A 21,144-nucleotide genomic window follows, 5' to 3' on the forward strand; every position below is an offset into this window, starting at 1 on the left:
AAAAGGAGCTTTATAGAGGGGTATGTCCATCCCCGGGGTGTCCTGCCCCTATAGGGGCCCAGGTAACCGCTGCCCAGCTCTATAGGGGCCTATACCCCTGAGGTCAGCTTGGACTGGGGAGCACCCGAGCCCAGGGCTCAGCCCACTGTTGGGGTGTATGTAACCCCGGGGTCCCCAGCCCTATATAGCGGTAACCCAATGTCCCCAGCCCCATATAGGGGTGACCCTGGTCTTCAGACCCATATAGGGGTATATATGTCACCCTTGGTTGTCCAGCCCTACATAGGGGTAACCCTTGGGATCCCCATCACTGTATAGGGGTGCAGAGGATGCCAGTCCCCGTCCCAGTATAGGGACTATATAAGGCCGTGGTCCCACCTTGGTTTAGGAGGTATAAGGAGCCTCGGGTCCCTAGAGCAAATATAGGCAGTATATGGACCCCTGCTCCTATCCCAGTACTGTGGTGTATGAACCCCAGTCCTCATCCCGTTACAGGGGGTATAGGGAGTCCCAGGTCCCATCCCTATATAGGGGTGCATAGGTTCCAAGTCATCACCCGGCTATAGAGAGCATAGCAGACCTCGGTCCCATCCCGGTATAGAGGTGCATAGGACCCGGGTCTCCATGCTTGTATAGGGGGTATATAGGACCCAGGGTTGCCGGCTGGTATAGGGTATATGGAATCCCCGGTCCCATCCCTATATAGGGGTGCATATGTTCAAAGTCATCACCCCACTATAGAGAGCATAGCGGACCTCAGTCCCATGCTGGTATAGAGGTGTATAGGACCCGGGTCTCCATCCTCATATAGGTGGTATATAGGACCCGGGGTTGCCGGCTGGTATAGGGTATATGGAGTCCCTGGTCCCGTCCCTATATAGGGGTGCATATGTTCCAAGTCATCACCCCACTATAGAGACCATAGAGGACCTCGGTCCAATGCCGGTATGGAGGCGCACAGGACCCGGTATAGGGGGTATATAGGACCCGGGGTTGCCGGGTGGTATAGGGTATAAGGAATCCCCTGTCCTATCCCTATGTAGGGGTGCATAGGGTTCCGGTCATCACCCCGCTATAGACACCATAGTGGACCTCGGTCCCATCCCGGTATAGAGGTGTATAGGACCCAGGTCTCCATCGTCGTATAGGAGCTATATAGGACCCGGGGTTGCCGGCTGGTATAGGGTATATGGAGTCCCCGGTCCCATCCCTGTACGGGGTGTGCGGCCGCGTCCCCATCGCATCCCATCGCATCGCATCGCATCGCACCGCACCGTTACCGCACCGTACCCATACCCGCACCGATGCCGGTATCGGGGGGTACCGGCAATGGAGGGGTGGGGAGGCGGGACTACACCGCCCGTGGTGCCGCGGGGCGGGCGGGGGCGCGCAGCGCATGCGCGGGGGTGCACGGGGCGGTGGCGACGGTGGCGGCGGTGGAAGGGGGGGGGGGGAAGAGGAGGAGGAGGCGGCGGCGGCGGCGATGGCGGCGGCGGAGCGGAGGGTGCCCGGCCTGGACGAGTTCGCGGGGCAGAGCTGGAGCGCGTGGGTGCAGCGAGCGGGGCCGCCCGGAGACCACGGTGAGGGGCGGGGGGGGGGGTTTGAACCGGGGCCGCCGGCCCCCCCCCATTTCCAACCCCCGGTGGTAGCGCCGCCGAGCGGCCGGCGAGTAGAGGGGCATCCGGTAGCGGGCGTAGGGCAATGGGAGTGGGGGCTCTGTCACTGGGAGCGGGGCATCCGGTACTGGGCACCCGGCACCGGGTGAAGCGAGCGGTGGGTACCGGTATCGGGAGAGGAGCATCCTGCACTGGGAACATGGAACTGGGTAGCAGGAATGGGGCATCCTGTGCTGGGAACATGGAACTGGGAACTGGGAACTGGGCAGCAGGAATGGAGCATCCTGCACTGGGAACATGGAACTGGGCAGCAGGAATGGGGCATCCTGCACTGGGAACATGGAACTGGGCACTGGGAACCTGACACCAGGAATGGGGCATCCTGCACTGGGAACCTGGAACTGGGCACTGGGAACTGGGCAGCAGGAATGGGGCATCTTGTACTGGGAACATGGAACTGGGAACTGGGCAGCAGGAATGGGGCATCCTGCACTGGGAATATGGAACTGGGAAACTGACACCAGGAATGGGGCATCCTGCACTGGGAACACGGAACTGGGCACTGGGCAGCAGGAATGGGGCATCCTGTACTGGGAACATGGAACTGGGCACTGGGAACCTGACACAAGGAATGGGGCATCCTGCACTGGGAACATGGAACTGGGAACTGGGAGCTGGGCAGCAGGAATGGGGCATCCTGCACTGGGAACATGGAACTGGGAACTGGGTAGCAGGAATGGGGCATCCTGCACTGGGAACATGGAACTGGGAACTGGGCAGCAGGAATGGGGCATCCTGCACTGGGAACTGGGTACCAGGAATGGGGCATCCTGCACTGGGAACATGGAACTGGGAACCTGACACCAGGAATGGGGCATCCTGCACTGGGAACATGGAACTGGGCACTGGGAACCTTGACACCAGGAATGGGGCATCCTGCACTGGGAACATGGAACTGGGAACTGGGCAGCAGGAATGGGGCATCCTGTACTGGGAACATGGAACTGGGAACTGGGAACCTGACACCAGGAATGGGGCATCCTGTACTGGGAACATGGAACTGGGAACTGGGCAGCAGGAATGGGGCATCCTGCACTGGGAACATGGAACTGGGAACTGGGTACCAGGAATGGGGCATCCTGCACTGGGAACATGGAACTGGGCACTGGGAACTGGGCAGCAGGAATGGGGCATCCTGCACTGGGAACCTGGAACTGGGCACTGGGAACTGGGCAGCAGGAATGGGGCATTCTGCACTGGGAACCTGGAACTGGGCACTGGGAACCGGGCAGCAGGAATGAGGCATCCTGCACTGGGAACATGGAACTGGGCACTGGGAACTGGGCAGCAGGAATGGGGCATCCTGCGCTGGGAACATGGAACTGGGCACTGGGAACCTGACACCAGGAATGGGGCATCCTGTACTGGGAACATGGAACTGGGCACTGGGCAATAGGAGCATTGGGAATGGGCACCAGAAGCCCTGCACCAGGCACTGGGAACCTGATTCTTACTCCTGGCACTGGGAATGGGGCATCCTGCACTGGGAACCCTGCTCTGGGCACTGGGAACAGGGCATTGGGAGTGGGGTATCAGTCACTGGGATCAGGGCCCTGGGCACCCAGCACTGGGAGCAGGGCACTGGGCAACCTGGAACTGGGCAGCAGGAGCCCTGCACCACGCAGCCCAGTTTGGTCACTGGGAAGCCTGTGCCTGTTACTGGGAGCCAGTTACCCCATCCAGTTGTGGTAGCCCGGACCAGGCGCTGAGTAGCCCAGTCTGGGAACCAGTTGGCAGCATCACCCCAGCGCAGGCAGAGGGCACTGGGAACCGGGTGGTGGATGCTGGGAGCACCAAGTGGGAACCAGGCACTATGGCAATGGGCACCCAGTATAGCACAGCGTGGACAGGAATAGTTGCCCAGTATGGCACAGGCTGAATGGGACTGGGTGCCCAGTATAGCACTGCTGGATGACACTGGTGTCCAAACTGGTACTGCTGGATGGGACTGGATGCCCGGTATGGAGCTGGGTATCCAGTACAGCATGGCTGGACAGGACTGAGCACCCACTATGGCACAGCTGGATGGGACTGAGCACTCAGTATAGCACTGGGCACCCAGTACAGCACAGCTGGATGGTAATGGGTACCCAACAGAGCACTGTTGGATGGCATCAGGTACCCAATAGAGCACTGTTGGATGGCACTGGGTACCCAGTAGAGCACTGTTGGATGGCACTGGGTACCCAATAGAGCACAGTTGGATGGCACTGGGTACCCAATAGAGCACTGTTGGATGGCACTGGGTACCCAATAGAGCACTGTTGGATGGCACTGGGTACCAATAGAGCACTGTTGGATGGCACTGGGTACCCAATAGAGCACTGTTGGATGGCACTGGGTACCCAATAGAGCACTGTTGGATGGCACTGGGTACCAATAGAGCACTGTTGGATGGCACTGGGTACCCAATAGAGCACTGTTGGATGGTACTGGGTACCCAATAGACCACTGTTGGATGGCACTGGGTACCCAATAGAGCACTGTTGGATGGCACTGGGTACCAATAGAGCACTGTTGGATGGCACTGGGTACCAATAGAGCACTGTTGGATGGCACTGGGTACCCAATAGAGCACTGTTGGATGGCACTGGGTACCAATAGAGCACTGTTGGATGGCATCAGGTACCCAATAGAGCACTGTTGGATGGCACTGGGTACCCAATAGAGCACTGTTGGATGGCACTGGGTACCAATAGAGCACTGTTGGATGGCACTGGGTACCAATAGAGCACTGTTGGATGGCACTGGGTACCAATAGAGCACTGATGGATGGCACTGGGTACCAATAGAGCACTGTTGGATGGCACTGGGTACCCAACAGAGCACTGTTGGATGGCACTGGGTACCAATAGAGCACTGTTGGATGGCACTGGGTACCAATAGAGCACCGTTGGATGGCACTGGGTACCCAATAGAGCACTGTTGGATGGCACTGGGTACCCAATAGAGCACTGTTGGATGGCACTGGGTACCAATAGAGCACTGTTGGATGGCACTGGGTACCCAATAGAGCACTGTTGGATGGCACTGGGTACCAGTAGAGCACTGTTGGATGGCACTGGGTACCAGTAGAGCACTGTTGTATGGCACTGGGTACCCAATAGAGCGCTGTTGGATGGCACTGGGTACCAGTTGGTCACAGCCTGTTCTGGGCACTGCTGATGGGGTTTTGTGTCCAGCAGGATCCGGGCTGGAGCTGGAGGAGAGTGGGAAAACCATCAGCAAGAAGCTGGACGCCATGACCCTGATCAAGGAAGGTAGGCTCAGCCCTGGGCAGCATTCCTGGTGTTCCAGGGCCAGGTTCGGCTCCCCCTGGCACTGGGAATGGTGCCCCACGCTCTGCCCACAGACATGAGCATCTTCGGCCACTGCCCGGCGCACGATGAGTTCTACCTGGTGGTGTGCAACCACTGCAGCCAGGTGGTGAAGCCCCAGGCCTTCCAGAAGCACTGCGGTGAGCACAGGGCCCCAGGATGGGCTTGGGAATGGGGATGGAAGGGACCTTAAAGCTCATCCAGTTCCAACCCCTGCCACGGGCAGGGACCCCTTCCACTGGAGCAGCTTGCTCCAAGCCCCTGTGTCCAACCTGGCCTTGAGCACTGCCAGGGATGGGGCAGCCACAGCTTCTCTGGGCACCCTGTGCCACTGTCCCACCACCCTCATAATGAAGAGCATCTTCCCAGTATCTCTTCCAACTCTTCCCTCTTCCAGTTGGAAGCTGTTTCTCTTCATCCCATCCCTACATCCCTTGTCCCAAGCCCCTCTCCAGGTTTCCTGCAGCCCCTTTAGGCACTGGAGCTGCTCTAAGGTCTCCCCTTCAGGAGCCTTCTCTTCTCCAGGCTGCCCCAGCCCAGCTCTCTCAGCCTGGCTCCAGAGCAGAGCTGCTCCAGCCCTCGCAGCATCTCCATGGCCTCCTCTGGCCTCGCTCCAACAGCTCCACATCCCTCTTGTGCTGTATCCCAGAGCCGGACACAGCATCCTATAGGAATGGCTGGGGTGGGTGGGTGGGGGGGATGTCAGTATTGGTACCCCAGTTATGGGCTCAGCCCCAGTTTCTCCCCGTTCCCACCCAGAACGCCGCCATGGGCCCCTCTCCAAGCTCTACGCCCGCGCCACCAAGTGCCACATCCCCGTTAACGGGACCCCCGGCACGGCCAAGGCGCTGCGGGAGAAGCACCCCGGAGCCCGCAGGAGACCCCAACCCCTTCCCGAGCGCCCGGACAAGGATAACAACCTATGGTGAGCACCGGGAGGGGCGGCTGTGCCCGTTCCATGGCACCCAACCGCTCTCTGACCCCCCCCCCCCCCCAACACCACCAACCCCTCTCCGCAGCCTGTTCGTGCCTGTGGTCAACCTGGAGAAGATCCCCAGCATCCCCAAAGCAGACGGGCACGGGATCAAGGTGCCCCCCAAGGCCATTCCCAACGGCTCCAAGGAATCCCTAGGGAAACCCGGCAGCGCCGCGGTGCCAAAGGAGCCCCCGGTGCCGGTTGGGCTCGGGGGGGACTCGTCGGTGCCTGATGATGGCCCCGGGGGCAAACCGGAGAATGGGCCAGCACCAGGGGAGAAGCCACCAAATCCCCCCCCCGGTGCCACCAGGACACCCCCCAGGTCCCATAAGAAGCTGGCACGTGAGTCCCCCCCACTTTCCATGCTGGGGATGGGGGGGCGGGCAGCAGGTTGGTGTCCTCATCCCACTGGGACATCCCGGTCCTCATTTCAGCACTGGGGTTGGTACCAATGGGGCATCTCCCACCCCGTGCTCTGTTCAGCAGCAGGGGCTGGGGGGCACAAGCATGAGCTAGGGGTGAACCCTCCCCACTGTGTTGTGTCCCCCCCCCCTCCACCGATGCTGTGGGTAACAGGGAGTGATGCCATGAGCAGAACCCAGTTTGGGGGCTGAAAGTGGGGTGCTCAGCTTGCCACAGGGAGGGGGTGAAAGGGGGTCAAAGGGGGTCACAGGAGGTAGTGCCCCCCCCCCCCCCCAGTCCCATGGAAGGTGATTCAGGGCTGTTGTCCCCCCATCCCAGCCTCTTTGTTTCGAGGAGGGGGTCCCCATCTCCTTCCCTGGCTGCTCCCATCTCCATCCCTGTCTGGTCCCCATCTCCATCCCTGTCTGGTCCCCATCTCCATCCCTGGCTCGTCCCCATCTCCATCCCTGGCTCATCCCCATCTCCATCCCTGGCTCATCCACATCTCCATCCCTGTCTGGTCCCCATCTCCATCCCTGGCTGGTCCCCATCTCCATCCCTGGCTGGTCCCCATCTCCATCCCTGGCTGCTCCCATCTCCACCCCTGTCTGATCCCATTCTCTATCCCTGTCTGCTCCCATCTCCATCCCTGTTTGCTCCCATCTCCATCCCTGGCTCGTCCCCATCTCCATCCCTGTCTGATCCCATTCTCCATCCCTGTCTGCTCCCATCTCCATCCCTGTCTGGTCCCCATCTCCATCCCTGGCTCGTCCCCATCTCCATCCCTGGCTGGTCCCCATCTCCATCCCTGTCTGGTCCCCATCTCCATCCCTGGCTCGTCCCCATCTCCATCCCTGTCTGGTCCCCATCTCCATCCCTGTCTGCTCCCCATCTCCATCCCTGGCTGCTCCCATCCCCTTTACCCCCAGTGATCCCAGTGATTAGCCCCCATCACACTCATCCCCACCATCCAAACCCTCAACCAGGGCTGGATACTTGGAGGGGGGGTCCCCAGCACTGAGCCCCCCCCTGCCCCCCCACAGCACCCACTGCCTTCCTCTGCCTGCAGGCAAGGAGTGCGACCTGAACCGGCAGTGTGGGGTGCTGAACCCCGATACCAACAAGCTCTGCACCCGCCTGCTCACCTGCAAGGTACCTGAGAGGGGGGGACACAGACACCCTCACCCTGCCCATTGGGGGGGTGTTTTTGGGGGTGCCCCCCCCCTTTTTGACCCCATCCCATGTTTCCTGGTGCAGATCCACTCCGTTCACCAGCGCCGCGAGGTGCAGGGCCGGGACAAGGACTTTGATGTGCTGGTGGCTGAGCTAAAGGCCAGCTCCCGACGAGGTGACCCCCCCAAGGACAGGAGCCCCCCCACGAAGGAACAGCCCCCCCCAACGCCGCAGGACCCCCCCTCACTGCCGCAGCCCCTCACCGGACCCCCCAGTGCCGTTCCCTGCCGAGCCAAGCTGCCCCATTGCCCGCTGCCCCGGTGAGGCTTGGGGGGGGGGGGTGATGGGTAATGGGTGACCCCCCCATATGGGGCACCCCAAACATCTCTTCCCCCCCCCCCACAACTCCACAGGACCCGGCTTTCCTCTGACAGTGACCCCGAGGATGTGCCCCCCCCCAGGGATGGGGGTATTGGGGTGTTCCCCCTCCCTGTGCCAAAGGGGGGGACCCGGGTGTCCAGTGAGGACAGTGAAGAAGAAGGGGGTGAGGAGCCCCCCCGGCCCCCCCTGCGCCCACCGCGGCCACAGGCGGTGAGTGGGGGGACCCTGGGGTGGGTTGGGGACACCCCCCCCCCGTTAAGCCAGTGCTGCTGTGTGCTGAAAGGGGGTCAAAGGGGGGGTTTGGGGTGGTCCCATCTCACCCCTTCCTGCCTGAGTTGGGGGGGATTTGGGGACCCAGGGACTGGAGTGGGGACTTGAGGGGGGTCCGTCTCAGCCCCTCTTATCTGAATTGACGGGGTCCAAGATGGGAGGGATTTAAGGGGTCCCATCTCCATCCCTGGCTGGTCCCATCTCCATCCCTGTCTGCTCCCAGTTTCCACCCCTGTCTGCTTCCATCTCCATCCTTTCTGCTCCCATCTCCATCCCTGGCTGCTCTCATCTCCATCCCTGGCTGGTCCCCATCTCCATCCTTTCTGCTCCCATCTCCATCCCTTTCTGCTCCCATCTCCATCCTTTCTGCTCCCATCTCCATCCCTTTCTGCTCCCATCTCCATCCGCATCTGCTCCCATCTCCATCCCTGTCTGCTCCCCATCTCTATCCCTGTCTGCTCCCATCTCCATCCCTGGCTGTCCCCATCTCCATCCCTTTCTGCTCCCATCTTCATCCCTGGCTGCTCCCATCTCCATCCCTGGCTACTCCCCATCTCTATCCCTATCTGCTCCCATCTCCATCCCTGTCTGCTCCCATCTCCATCCCCATCCGGTTGAACTGGGAATTGACTTGGATGTTCACAGTTAGCAACAGGGATTTGGGGAGAGGGGGTCACTGACCGTGTCCATGTGTCTCCCCCCCCCCAGTTCTGCACCTTCGGGAGCCGCTTGGTGAGCCCCGGCTGTTACGTGTTCAACCGGCGGCTGGACCGGTTCTGCGCGGCGCTGGGCTCCATGCTGGAGCGGCACCTCAGCTCCCACATGTGGAGGTGGGGGGGGCAAGGATGGGGGCGTGGATGTGGGGGTCCCATCTCAGCCCTCCCCATCTGGAATAGGAGGGGATGTGGGGGTAGTGATGGGAGGAGGGATGGGGGGGGGCGTGTCTCAGCCTTCCCATGTGAACTGGGGGGGGGGGATTGGGGACTGGAGTGGGAATTGGGGGGGGGGGCATCTCATCCCTCCCTCCCCATCTGAGTTAAGGGGATATGGGGGGGTTCAGGGGTGGGAGCAGGGATTTGGAGGTTCCCGTATTGCCCCTTTCCATTGGGGTTGAGGGGTCAGGGGCTGGAGTTAGGGGTTTGGGGGGGTCCCATTTCACCCCTCCCCATCTGGAATAGGGGGAACAATGCTGGGAGCAGGGATTTGGGGGTTCCTGTATTGCCCCTTTCCAATTGGGATTGAGGGGTCAGGGACCGGAGTAGGGGTATAGGGGGGGTCCCATCTCACCCCTCCCCATCTGGAATAGGGGGGGACAACGCTGGGAGCAGGGATTTGGGGGGGTCGCATTTCACCCCTCCCCATCTGGAATAGGGGGGGACAATGCTTGGAGCAGTGATTCGGGGGGGTCCCATCTCATCCCCTTCACCTGCATTGGAGGAGAAAAGGGGATCAGGGCCCAAGTGAGGATTTTGGGGGGTGGGGGGATCCCATCACTCTCCCCCCCCACCCCCCCTAAAACCTGGGGGGTACCAATGCCGGCATCCGGCATCTGTGGCTCCCCCTTCACCCCTCCTCTCCCTCCCACAGGAAGATCCCCCCCGCCGCCGACCCCCCCCCGGCCCCCCCCAGCTCCCCCCCTCTCCTCCCCATCCCCACCCCCGTTCCCCCCCCCCGCCTCCCTCCCACGCTGCTCTCGCCGGGGGGGTCCCCGCACGCCGCTGCCGCCTGCAGCCAGCCCGAGGGGGGGGGCTGCAGCCGCTCCATCACCTCCCCGCTGCCCGCCAACACCCCCTCGCCCTCCTTCAGCCAACTGCCGGCCGGCAGGGCCGGGAACGCTGCCCCAGCTCGGGAATGCCGCGACCCCGAACCCCGCAAGTGGAAACCGCCGCTGAGCGAGGGGGGGGGGGGACCCCCCTACAAACGGACCTGCGCGGGGGGGGACGGGACGGGGATGATGGGGATGATGGGGATGGGGATGATGATGGGCACGGGGGGGGGGGAGCTCCAAAGCAAAGCGCAAAGCTCGGCCCCCCCCGGCAAGACGAAAGGAGCCGCCCCCGTCCTCAATGGTACAGCCCGGGCCAAGCGGCTGGAGCGGGCCCCCCCCCACCCACGCTGCGTGGCCGAGGAGGAGGTGAAGAAGAGGAAGAACGCGGGTACCTACTGCAGGGGGGGCAGGGGAAGGCCAGAGACCCCCCCACCCCCACCCCATCCCGGCCCGGGGGGGTCCGTGCGGAGGAAGAAGGTGGGGACCCCCCCGGGCTTCGAGGAGAAGCGGAGCGGCCTGAAGGTAGCGCTGGGGAGGGGGCCTCTGTTGAGGTGGGGGGGGGCCCATAGAGATAAAGGGGTCCCTGTTGGGATGGGGGGGGTCACTATAGAGATAAAGGGGTCCCTGTTGGGATGGGGGAGTCACTATGGAGATAAAGGGGTCCCTGTTGGGATGGGGGTCACTGTAGAGATAAAGGGGTCCCTGTGGGGATGGGAGGGTCCATATAGAGATAAAGGGGTCCCTGTTGGGATGGGGGGGGTCACTATAGAGATAAAGGGGTCCCTGTTGGGATGGGGGGGTCCCTATAAAGGGGTTCCTCTTGGGATGGGGGGGTCCATATAGAGATAAAGGGATCCCTGTTGAGATGGGGGGATCACTATGGAGATAAAGGGGTCCCTGTTGGGATGGGGGGTCACTATGGAGATAAAGGGGTCCCTGTTGGGATGGGGGGTCACTATGGAGATAAAGGGGTCCCTGTTGGGATGGGTGGGTCCCTATAGAGGTAAAGGGGTCCCTGTTGGGATGGGGGGGAACCCTATAGAGATAAGGGGGTCCTGTTGGGATGGGGGGCCCCTATAGAGATAAGGGGGTCCTGTTGGGATGGGGGGGTCCTGTTGGGATGGGGGAGTCCCTATAGAGATAAGGGGGTCCTGTTGAGATGGGGGGTCCCTATAGAGATAGGGGGGCCCTGTTGAGATGGGGGGTCCCTATAGAGATAAAGGGGTCTCTATTGAGATGGGGGGTCCTGTTGGGATGGGGGGTTCCCTATTGAGATGAGCAGGTCTATATTGGGATGGGGGGGTCCTTATAGAGATAAGGGGACCCTGTTGAGATGGGGGGCCCTGTTGGGATACAGGGGCCCCTATGGAGGTGGGGGGAGGTCTCTGTTGGGTTGGAGGGGGATCCTATTGAGATGAGGGGGTCCATATTGGGATGGGGGGTCCCTATAGAGATGGGGGGGCCCTGTTGAGATGGGGGGGGCCTGTTGGTGTACAGGGGCCTCTATGGACATGAGAGGGTCCCTGTTAGCTGGGGGGAGGTCTCTGTTGGGATAGGGGGACCCTATTGAGATGGGGGTCTATATTGGGATGGGGGGCAGGGGGAAGTGGGTGTTTGGGGTGATGCTGGGGAGTGGCTGGCGGGAAATGGGGACCCATCTTCTCCTAGGGCTGGGGGCTGCGGGGGCACCCTGGTCCTGGGGGGGGGGGGCACCCACATCCCATGGGGACCCTCTGGGACCCCCTGCCCTGGCTTGGGGATGCTGAGGGACGCCCTGTGGTCACCATGGAGACGTGTCCTTAGTGGGAGGACCCCATGGGACACTTTGCTCCCTGTTGGGAGATGCTGTGGGGGTCCCCACATCCCGCTTCTGGGTGCTGGATGCTGCGGGTCCCCCTCACCCCACTTGCGGATGGGATGGAGACCTTTGTGATGGGGGGGGTGGGGGGGCACCACGGTCCTCCATGGTGGCCGATGCTCCCTTTAGGGACCCCATCACCACCATGGGGACCCCATGGGCAGGGGTCTCCCCATGGCCAGGGCTCACCCAGCCCCCTCTCCTCTCCACAGTCCAAAGCCCATTAACAGGAGGCCACCGGGGCCACCCCACGTCCTGCACTGGGAGCCGATGGAATTGAGGGGGGGGGGAAAGACCCCCCAAGAACCCCCCCCCCCCCCCAAGGGAAACACCGACCTCAGCCAAATACCTCAAGACTCAGTTCTGTTCTCTTGCTGCTAAAACCGGCCCCCGGGCGCAGGGGGGGGCCCGGCATGGGACTGCCACCAATGGCCACCAATGGCCACCAATGGCCACCAATGGCCACCAAAGGCCACCAAAGGCCACCAATGGCCACCAAAGGCCACCAAAGGCCACCCTATTTATAAGAATGATTATTGCTGTTTTTTGTTTCTTTTTTAGAAAAAGAAAGAAAAAGAAAGAAAAAAAAGAGAAGCTGAGAAGTATGGGGGGCGGGGGGGGGAGTTCTGGGGGTCACTGTGTGGGGTTGGGGAATGGGGGGGTGTTGGTGAGGGCAGAGCGAGGATGGGGGACCCCGGTGATGCTGTGGGGCAGGGATGCGGTGTCTGCAGGGATAGGGGTGTCTATGGGTTAAAGGGGAAGGGGATGGGGGTCCCCCAACACCATGGGGACCCTATGGGGCAGTGGGGGTCAATGGGCTGCTGGAGGGGGGGGTTCATTGAGGGCAGTGGCAGCAATGGGATGCTCGGGGGGGTCAGTGTGGTACTGGGAGGAGATCAGTGGGGGGGTGAGCACTGGGGTGACCCCCCCCTTCTCCCCCATACATCCCAGATAGGGATTGGGGTGTCAGCAGGACTCAGCCTGACCCTGCACACAGGGGGGGGGTCCCCCTGTTCCTACCCCACCCCCCCCCAGCGCCAGGACCCCAATTTGCCCCCCCCAATCCGCAGGTAGCCCAGACATGGTGGGAAACACATTTATTGTGGCCAAGGCATTGGGGGGGGGGGGTGACATGGGGGGGGGGCACAGGCCGGGGGGTGCGTGGGGTCCCCCTCTCTGCAGTGGGGGGGCTCTGCTTGTGGCTGTGGGTTGCATTGGGGGGGGGTGTTGGGAGTGATGTGCCCCCCCTAGAGCTGGCCGGGGGGGGGGGGGGGCTCATGCTTTGCAATGCACATGCAGGGGGGGTGCTGGTGCTACCCCCAGAGCCCCCCCCCCCATTGTCCCTTATGGTCCCATGGAGGCCAGGGGGGGGATGACTGAGTCCTGGGGAGGCAATGGGGGTCTTGGCTGCCCCCCCCCCACCTGCAGCGCATCCATTGAATGGAGGGGGGGGGGTGATGGGAGGGGGCTGGACATGGGGTGCCCCCCCCCCCATCTTTCTACACCACAATGGGGGTGTCGGAGAAGACGGAGCTGACCGAGTCCGGATCCGACACCTTCCTCTGTGCCCTGGGGCCATGGCGGGGGGGGCCTTGCGGTGTCCCCCCCGCTTTGAACCTCCCGTTCTGCCCCACGCTGGCCCCGGATGCGGAGCGGGACCTCCCGGGCTCCCCGGCGGCGTGGTTCGGGGTCGCGCTGAGCACCGAGGAGTTGATGCTGTCATCGCGGGGCGGGGGGGCTTTGTCGGTGCCCCCGCGGCAGCAGCAGCAGCGGCACGGGGTGAGGTACAGGTAGATGAGCACCAGCACCACGCTGAGGATGCAGCCCACCAGCGTGGTGTAGGCGGTGTTGAGGGTATCATGGGGCCCGTGCAGGGTGAAGTTATGCACCAACAGCTCCACGTAGAGCGTCTCGTTGAGCACCGGCCCCGCCACCCAACACGCGTACATCCCCGCATCCTCAGCCCGCAGCGCCCGCACCTGCAGGCTGCCGTTGGCCAGCAGCACCGCGCTCCCGTTGCCCGCTTCCTGCAGCACCCGTTCCCCTCCGGGCGTCACCCAGTGCCGGCTGCGCGCCCCGCGCACCCGCGTGTCGCAGCTCAGCATCACCGTGTCCCCGACGTGCGCCTCCAGCACCGCCTCCCGCGCCTCGCTGCAGTTGAGCGGCGCCCGGCCGGCCAGCGCCAGGATGCCCACGGGTACCGGGGAGGATGGGAGCGCGCAGCGCAGCTCCTCTTGGAAGTCCACGACGGCGCTGAGACGGCGGCGGCGGCCGCGGGCCATGAGCTGGAAGAGGGCGCAGTCGCAGGCCAAGGGGTTGCCGTGTAGGTAGAGGCGGTCGCGGAGCCAGGCGGGCAGCGCCTGCAGCTCGCCCACGGGCACATGGCGGAGGCGGTTGGCCGAGAGGTCGAGCAAAGCGAGCTGGGGCAGGCGGCTGCCGTCGCGGAGCAGCTCCAGCGGGAAGCGGGCGATGCGGTTCTGGCCCAGGTAGAGCTTGCGCAGGCGGTTGAGGTTCTCGAAGGCGGTGCGGTCCACGGTGGAGATCTCGTTGTTGTAGAGGAGCAGCACCTCGAGCTCGGCGAGGTCGCTGAAGAGGTTCTCCTCCAGCGCACGCAGGCGGTTGGAGGACAGGTCCAAGTGGCGCAGGTGAGGGACGTGGGTGAAGGCTTCGGTGGACACGAAGGAGAGCCCGTTGTGGCTGAGCAGCAGTGCGTGGAGGTGCGCCAAGCGCCCCGGGGCCCAGTCGGCCCGCAGCCGGCTCACGTTGTTGTGGCTCAGGTCCAGCACGGCCGTGAAGCGCGGCAGCGGCGCCGGCACCGCGCTCAGCACCGCCTGCGAGCAGCTCAGGATGTTGGAGGCGCAGATGCAGCGCGGGGGGCAGCTCCCGCACCACGCACCCCGCGGTGCCGCCGCCGCCACCAGAGCCACGCACAGGAGCAGCCCCGAGGCGCCGGTACCGGCCATGGGGTCACGGTGAGGATGCGGCATCGCTGGCACCGGGTGCGTTTGCACGGGGTGGATGCGGACACCCGCTGTCACGGTGTGCGCCGGGCCTGCTGCTCAGCCGGTGTCACAGCATGGGCTGTGGGGTGGTGGCTTTGGTCACCCGGTGTCACCGCGCGGGCTGTCACTGTCACCCGGTGTCATGGCGTTACCGGTCCCGCTGCTCGCCCGGTGCCGGTGGCTTTGGCCACCCCGTGTCACTTTGTGCCCCCCCCACCGCTCCCCGGTCCCCTCCCGCCTCCCCCCCCCCCCCGCGGTGCCGGTGCTGCAGCGGACCGTGCCCTCGGGAGGATGCTCACGGTCACACCCCCTCCCAACAGAGGCGTTACCGGGGCCTGGTACCGGTACTGGAGGAGCGGGGTCGAACCGAGCCGAGTGGAGCCGAACCGAGCCGAGCGGGCCCGAACCGACACGAACGGGCCGCGCCGAAGCAGGCCGGGCCGAGGCGATGCGAGGCGAAGCGAACGGTCCGAGCCAGGCCGATGGGAGCCGAGAGAAGCCGAACCGGGCCAATGGGAGCCGAACGGAGCCGAACCGGAGCCGAGCGGGCCGAGTCGCCCCGCGCCGTCTGCAGCGCGCACCCGCGGCCCCGGGACAGGGTCTGGGGGCGGCCCCGCCGCGGCGCACCGCGGGCACGGCCCGTCCCCATTGGCTGCCGCGGCGGCGCCCCCCACCAATGGCGGCGGAGCCCGGTTAACCCCTGGTGGCCCGAGAGAGACCCTGGAGGAGCCGACCCCCCCATCCCAATCCCATCCCATTTCCATCCCTTCATCCTTATCCCCATCGCATCCCCACCACATCCCCATCCTCATTCCCAGCCCATCTCCATCTCCATCCCATTTTATCTCATCCCCATTACATCCTCAACTTTATCCTAATCCCATCCCATGTCACGTCAACCTCATCCTCATCCGTGCCCTCTACCCCCACCCCATCTCCATCCTCATCCTTATCTCGCTTCTGTGTCATCCCCATCCCATCCCCATCTTAATCCTCATCTCCACCAATCCATCCCCACCCCACTCCATCCCCATCCCTGTCCCCACCTTCATCCTCATCTCCCACCCTCCCATCCCCATCTCCTGCCCTATCCCCACACCATCCTCATCCTCATCCCAAATCCCCAGTGTGTTGGTACCGACCCACCCGGGAGGGCACCCCTGGGTGCTGCCCCCCCTGCACCCATCGCTGCCTCCGGTCGTTCTATAGCCGGGATCCATCAGTGCCGGTTTGGGGCCAAGGTCAGAGGGACCGGAGCCGGGGATGATGCAGCTCTTTTGGGGGGGGGGGGCACACACACAGTAATTAAGGGGTGACAGGGAGCAGCGCACCCCCAGGGTGCCCCTCACACCCTGTGTGTGTTCCCGGTGCCGTTGTCCCACCCCATTTCCAGCTGCCGGGAATCGTGTCCTTTGCTCGTCCTCGGTTTCTCCGTTTAATCCGGTGCTAATCCCTGCGCAGCACCCGCCGGTGCCCCCCGTGTCCCCACAGGGATGGGTGTGCAACACGCGTGTCGGCACGCACACGCATGCAGGTATGCACGTGATGCATGCACACACACATACACATGCTAGAGACATGTGCACACACGCATGCACCACGTACACATGGGTGCACCAATGGTAACACGCGTCTTTACATGTGTGTACCTGCACATGGATGCACATGCCAGATGTGTGCATGGGAGGGGGGGGCAGTCAGCCACACACACATTATACATGTATGTGCACACATGCACATGTGCAAACACGCTTACCCTGTGGGCCTGGCCAGCCAGATGTGCTGGGTGCTTTGGTACTGGGTTATGGGTGTCCCAAAGGGCTGGGGTGCTCAGTACCAGGCTGCTGGTATGTAGGGTGCTGTGATAGTGGGGTGCAGGGGGCTAGGGTGCCAAGACACCATAAGCCAAGGCAGCATCCCAGGGTGGGGGGGGCAGGATGCTTCGGTTGATGCTCCTCACATCATGACCCTCCTGATCCATGGGGTGCAGGGGGGTGGCTCCGCACCTCCCCATTGTGAGGCACCCTCAAAGATTGGGGGTCAGCGTGGCCAAACCCCTGCCTGCACCCAAAGGGGGGAGGAAGGGAACAGTGGGGTGGGGGCACCCAGGGTTTGGTATCCTCATGGATTCTGATGCCCACAGGAGTCATCAGCACAGGGGGCTCCCCCCACCCCGCCCCATGGAGCAGGGTCGATCCCACGCTCAGCTCCGGCTGCCCCATGGGGCGGGTTGGGTACCCCGCTGGGTACCATCGCTCCCGTGGGACAGGGAGCAAGGCGATGCGGGGAGGAAGCTCACAGCCTCCATAGGGATTTAAGGGGATGCCCGTCCCTGGGGGAGATGGGGATCCCCATTGGAAGCGAATGGCTGTGCCCTGGGGAAGCTGAGGCACGGAGCATGGTGGTGGTGGTGGGGAGCTGCCCCCATCCCAGTTGCCCCATTGAGGAACTGGGAGCAAGGGAAGGGGGCACTGGGTTGGGGATGGGCAGAGCTTGGGGGTCCTGCGGCCTCTCTGAGCGGTCCCCCCCCAGCCCTGAGCATCCCCTTGCACCCCCCACAGCCCCACTCTGTGCCCCCCCACTGTGGATCTGCCTCCTGCCCCCCCCCCATTCCCACCCCAGGGTGCCTTCACCCTGCCCCCCATCACCCCAAACCCCCTCTTTGCTCCCCCCACAGCTCCCGAGTGCAGCACCCCCTTTCCAGTGCCCCCTCTATGGGGCGACTGGGGTAACTGAGGCCTGAAGCAACACAGGCCACGGGACAAAGCCCACCCTCTACCCCTATCCCAGTGGGAATAAACGGGGTTCCAGCCGGTCTAAGACCCCCCCCCCCACAGCGCCCCCGCCTTGTGTATGGGGGAGACGCTGTGCCGGGGGTACCGCGGCGCTGGCGGGAGGCGCTAGGACCCAGCAGCCTCGGTGCAGAGCATCCCTCGCCGCAGCGGCTCCGGCCCGGCCCCGAGCATCCCCGCACCGACGGGGACCCCCCCCCCCCGCACAACCGAGCCCCTCCCGCTCCGACCGCCCCCCCCCCCCCCACGGTAAGTGCCGCGGCCGAGCCCCCCCCAACCGGGGCGATGCCCGGGGGTTGGGGGGGGGGGGATGCAATATGAAGGGGGACATGAAGCGGACCCCAACCGGTGGGGAGGAATATGGGGGGGGGGGGGCTAGATGCACGCCCCTATTCCATCAGTAGCCCCCCAATTCCATCAGGAACCCCCTCATTCCAACAGTAACCCCCCATGGGATGCAGGAGATGGGGACCCCCACCCTTCTTGGGAAGCACCACCCATGGGGGGGGTTCTGGGTGTGTCCCCCCTCACCCCGGTAGCACCCATTTTGGGTCGTTGGGGGTGCAGCACCCACCGCTGGGCCAGGCTTGGGTCACGCATGGCCATTGGTACACAAAGGGAGGAGATGGGGGGGGGCTGATCTCAGTACCCCACTGGGGTGTTTTGGGTTGAAACATTGGAGTTTCGGGTGGGGTCACCCCCAAATTGGTCATTTTGGGGCGGAATAAGGCTGTTGAGAAAGGGGTTTGGGTGGGGGGAAGGGGGTCATGGAAGGGAACCCTGTGGGCTGTAGCTGGGGGGTCACAGCTGGACTCAGCCCCCCAGGATTGTGCCCCCTTCCCAATGTCTCTCCCATCCCCACAGGTGCCCAGTGGGGAGATGAGTGGGGCTGGGCAGCACCTTTGGGTGCTCTGAGCACCCCATATCCCCCAATCCAGCGAGGATGTGACCCCCCCCCCTTCATCCAGCAATGCCCAGCGCAAGGATGCTCCCCTTGGTGATGGTGGTGGCCCAGGATGGAACCAGCACCATGGGCCTGGAATGGCTCTAGGGAGGTGCGGGGGCTCCAACCCTCCGCAAGCCCCATGTCCCCCAATGGCACAGCCGACACCAAAGCCAGGGACGTGGCTTCGAGGTCGGTGGGGTTGTTCTTCATGCTGCTCATGGACCTGGCGGCCATCGTGGGCAACGCCGCCGTCATGACCGTCATCGTGAAGACCCCGGCGCTGAGGAAGTTCGTCTTCGTCTTCCACCTCTGCCTGGTGGACTTCATGGCCGCCCTCACCTTGATGCCGTTGGAGATGCTCTCGGGCTCGGCCGTGTTCGACAGCCCCGTGTTGGGCGATGCCATGTGCCGCGTCTACCTGTTCCTCAGCGTCTGCTTCATCACCATGTGCATCCTCTCCATCTCCACCATCAACGTGGAGCGCTACTACTACGTGGTGCACCCCATGCGCTACGAGGTGAGGATGACCGTGGGCTTGGTGGCTTGCGTCTTGGTCGGCGTCTGGCTCAAAGCCGTCGCCACCTCTTTGGTCCCCGTTTTGGGTTGGGCATCACCGGACCGGCCCCCTCTCCGCAGCCCCCGCGGATGCTCCTTGCAATGGAGCCGCGGTCCCTACTGCAAGTTCTTCGTGGTGTTCTTCGCCGCTTTCTACTTCCTCCTACCCCTCCTCATCATCGTCGTGGTGCACTGCAGCATGTTCAAGGTGGCGCGCGTGGCCGCCATGCACCACGGCCCGCTGCCCACCTGGATGGAGACCCCGCGGCGCCGCTCCGAGTCGCTCAGCAGCCGCTCCACCATGGTCACCACATCCGGAGCCCCTCGGACCACGCCGCAAAGGACGTTCGGAGCCGGGGGCAAAGCGGCCGCCATCCTGCTGGCCGTCGGGGGCCAGTTCCTCTTCTGTTGGTTGCCCTATTTCACCTTTCACCTCTACACGGCGCTGAGCGCGCAGCCCTCGGCGGGGCCGGCGGCCGAGGCCGTGGTCACTTGGTTGGGTTATTCCTGCTTTACCTCCAACCCCTTCTTCTACGGGTGCTTGAACCGGCAGATCCGGGCCGAGCTGGGCCGGCTCCTTACGTGCTTCTTCAAGCAGCCCCCCGAGGAGGACCTGCGGCTGCCGAGCCGGGAGGGCTCCATCGAGGAGAACTTCCTGCAGTTCCTGCAGGGCACCGCTTGCGAGGCGCGGCCCCGCAGCCCCAGCCCCAAACCGGACCCGGCCCACATCGATTTCCGCATCCCCGGGCAGATCGAGGAGGAGGCGGCCGAGGGGACGGAGCGGCGCGGAGGGGACGGGCTCCGTGCGCCCAAAGCGGAGCTGTAGCGCTGGGGATGGGGCCTGCCCCCGGGGGAGAACACGGATGAGAGGGGAACGCTGGTGTGTGCGTGCTCGCTGCGCCGTGGGGTGATGGGGGGAGCGGGGGACTGGCATGGACGGGGTCCCCGAACAGGAGACGGGGCTGGAGCGGGGACTGCCCACGCTGCCATTGCCCCCCAAGCACCCTTCTGCCCCGGGGAACGTGGGCCCGTGCCCGGCCGCTGTCCCCTTTGGGGCTGCCCCACAGCCATGGGGCACCTGTCCCGCTGGGGGGATGTGGAGGTGGAGACCCCGTCGTGGGGTGGATGAAGGGGGGGAAGCGGGATGTGAGGCCGTAGCCCCAATTTTACCCTTGAGGACTACAACTCCCATCATGCCCCTCTGCACCGAGCCGGAAGTGCAGCCCTTCCCCACGCCTCGGCTCCCATAATGCCTCGCTCCACCGAGGCGGAAGCACTGCGAGTGTGTGGGTCCCCCCTCCTCCCATTCCCATCATGCCCCGCGGTACCGAGGCGGAAGCTCCGCTCTTATTGTGCCCTAAGGGAACTACACTTCCCGTCGTGCCCTGCGCGCGTAACCGGATATCCGGCCCGCCTGAGGAGCCGCCCGGGCCGAGGCAGCCGCGCTCAGGTCCCGCTCCCGTCCCGTTTCCTCCGGTGCCGGCCCGGGCCGCCCCCCCCCTGCCGCCGCCACCATGGGCTGCACGCTGAGCGCCGAGGACAAGGCGGCGGTGGAGCGCAGCAAGATGATCGACCGCAACCTGCGGGAGGACGGCGAGAAGGCGGCCAAGGAGGTGAAGCTGCTGCTGCTCGGTGAGGAGGGGGCCCGCGGCCGGTAACGCGGGTTGGGGTCCGCATTGGGGGGGGGTTACAGGGGTCTTCTAAAGAGGCTCCGATGAAGGGAGCGGGAGCCCTGGAGGGGCTGGAAGGTTGATGGGGGGGTCCCGGCGGCTTAGTGAGGGAGAGCAGGGGCTGCGGTGTGTCCGTCCCCCCCTCGGAGCAATGGGGGGGTCCCGGGGGTGAAGCTGCTTCGAGTCTTTGTGTCTTAGGACAGCGCTGAGATGCCCCCCCCCCACACCCGGTTCGTGGTGTGGCCTCATCCCCGCACACACCGGGTCCCTGATCCCTTCCTGTGGGGAGAGGGGAGGGACCGGCCTGGCCTGGGGGGGGGACTGTGCTGCTCCCATGGGATGCGCCGTTCTCCATATG

General features: G+C 63.9%; 3 protein-coding genes across 3 annotated transcripts; 2 read left to right on the top strand and 1 right to left on the bottom strand.

Annotated features, from left to right (window-relative positions):
- The first annotated feature begins 1,436 nt into the window (after positions 1-1,436).
- On the top strand, positions 1,437-12,091 carry LOC133210940 (ataxin-7-like protein 2). Its single transcript, XM_061350831.1, has 11 exons — positions 1,437-1,580; positions 4,862-4,936; positions 5,029-5,133; positions 5,753-5,918; positions 6,013-6,311; positions 7,441-7,523; positions 7,629-7,864; positions 7,958-8,135; positions 8,904-9,025; positions 9,783-10,485; positions 12,034-12,091. The coding sequence occupies exons 1-11, from the start codon at positions 1,484-1,486 to the stop codon at positions 12,046-12,048; spliced, it is 2,079 nt and encodes a 692-aa protein (XP_061206815.1). The 5' UTR covers positions 1,437-1,483; the 3' UTR covers positions 12,049-12,091.
- Positions 12,092-13,261: 1,170 nt separating this feature from the next.
- On the bottom strand, positions 13,262-14,808 carry LOC133210941 (amphoterin-induced protein 1-like). Its single transcript, XM_061350833.1, has one exon. The coding sequence runs from the start codon at positions 14,806-14,808 to the stop codon at positions 13,321-13,323; it is 1,488 nt and encodes a 495-aa protein (XP_061206817.1). The 3' UTR covers positions 13,262-13,320.
- Positions 14,809-18,535: 3,727 nt separating this feature from the next.
- On the top strand, positions 18,536-19,942 carry LOC133210942 (G-protein coupled receptor 61-like). Its single transcript, XM_061350834.1, has one exon. The coding sequence runs from the start codon at positions 18,632-18,634 to the stop codon at positions 19,940-19,942; it is 1,311 nt and encodes a 436-aa protein (XP_061206818.1). The 5' UTR covers positions 18,536-18,631.
- The last annotated feature ends 1,202 nt before the right edge of the window (positions 19,943-21,144 follow it).

Source organism: Neopsephotus bourkii, unplaced genomic scaffold, assembly GCF_033783945.1.
Source record: "Neopsephotus bourkii isolate Nb327-2 ecotype Australia unplaced genomic scaffold, CSIRO-AGI_Nbou_v1 NB_534, whole genome shotgun sequence".
Taxonomy (NCBI): Eukaryota; Metazoa; Chordata; class Aves; order Psittaciformes; family Psittacidae; genus Neopsephotus; species Neopsephotus bourkii.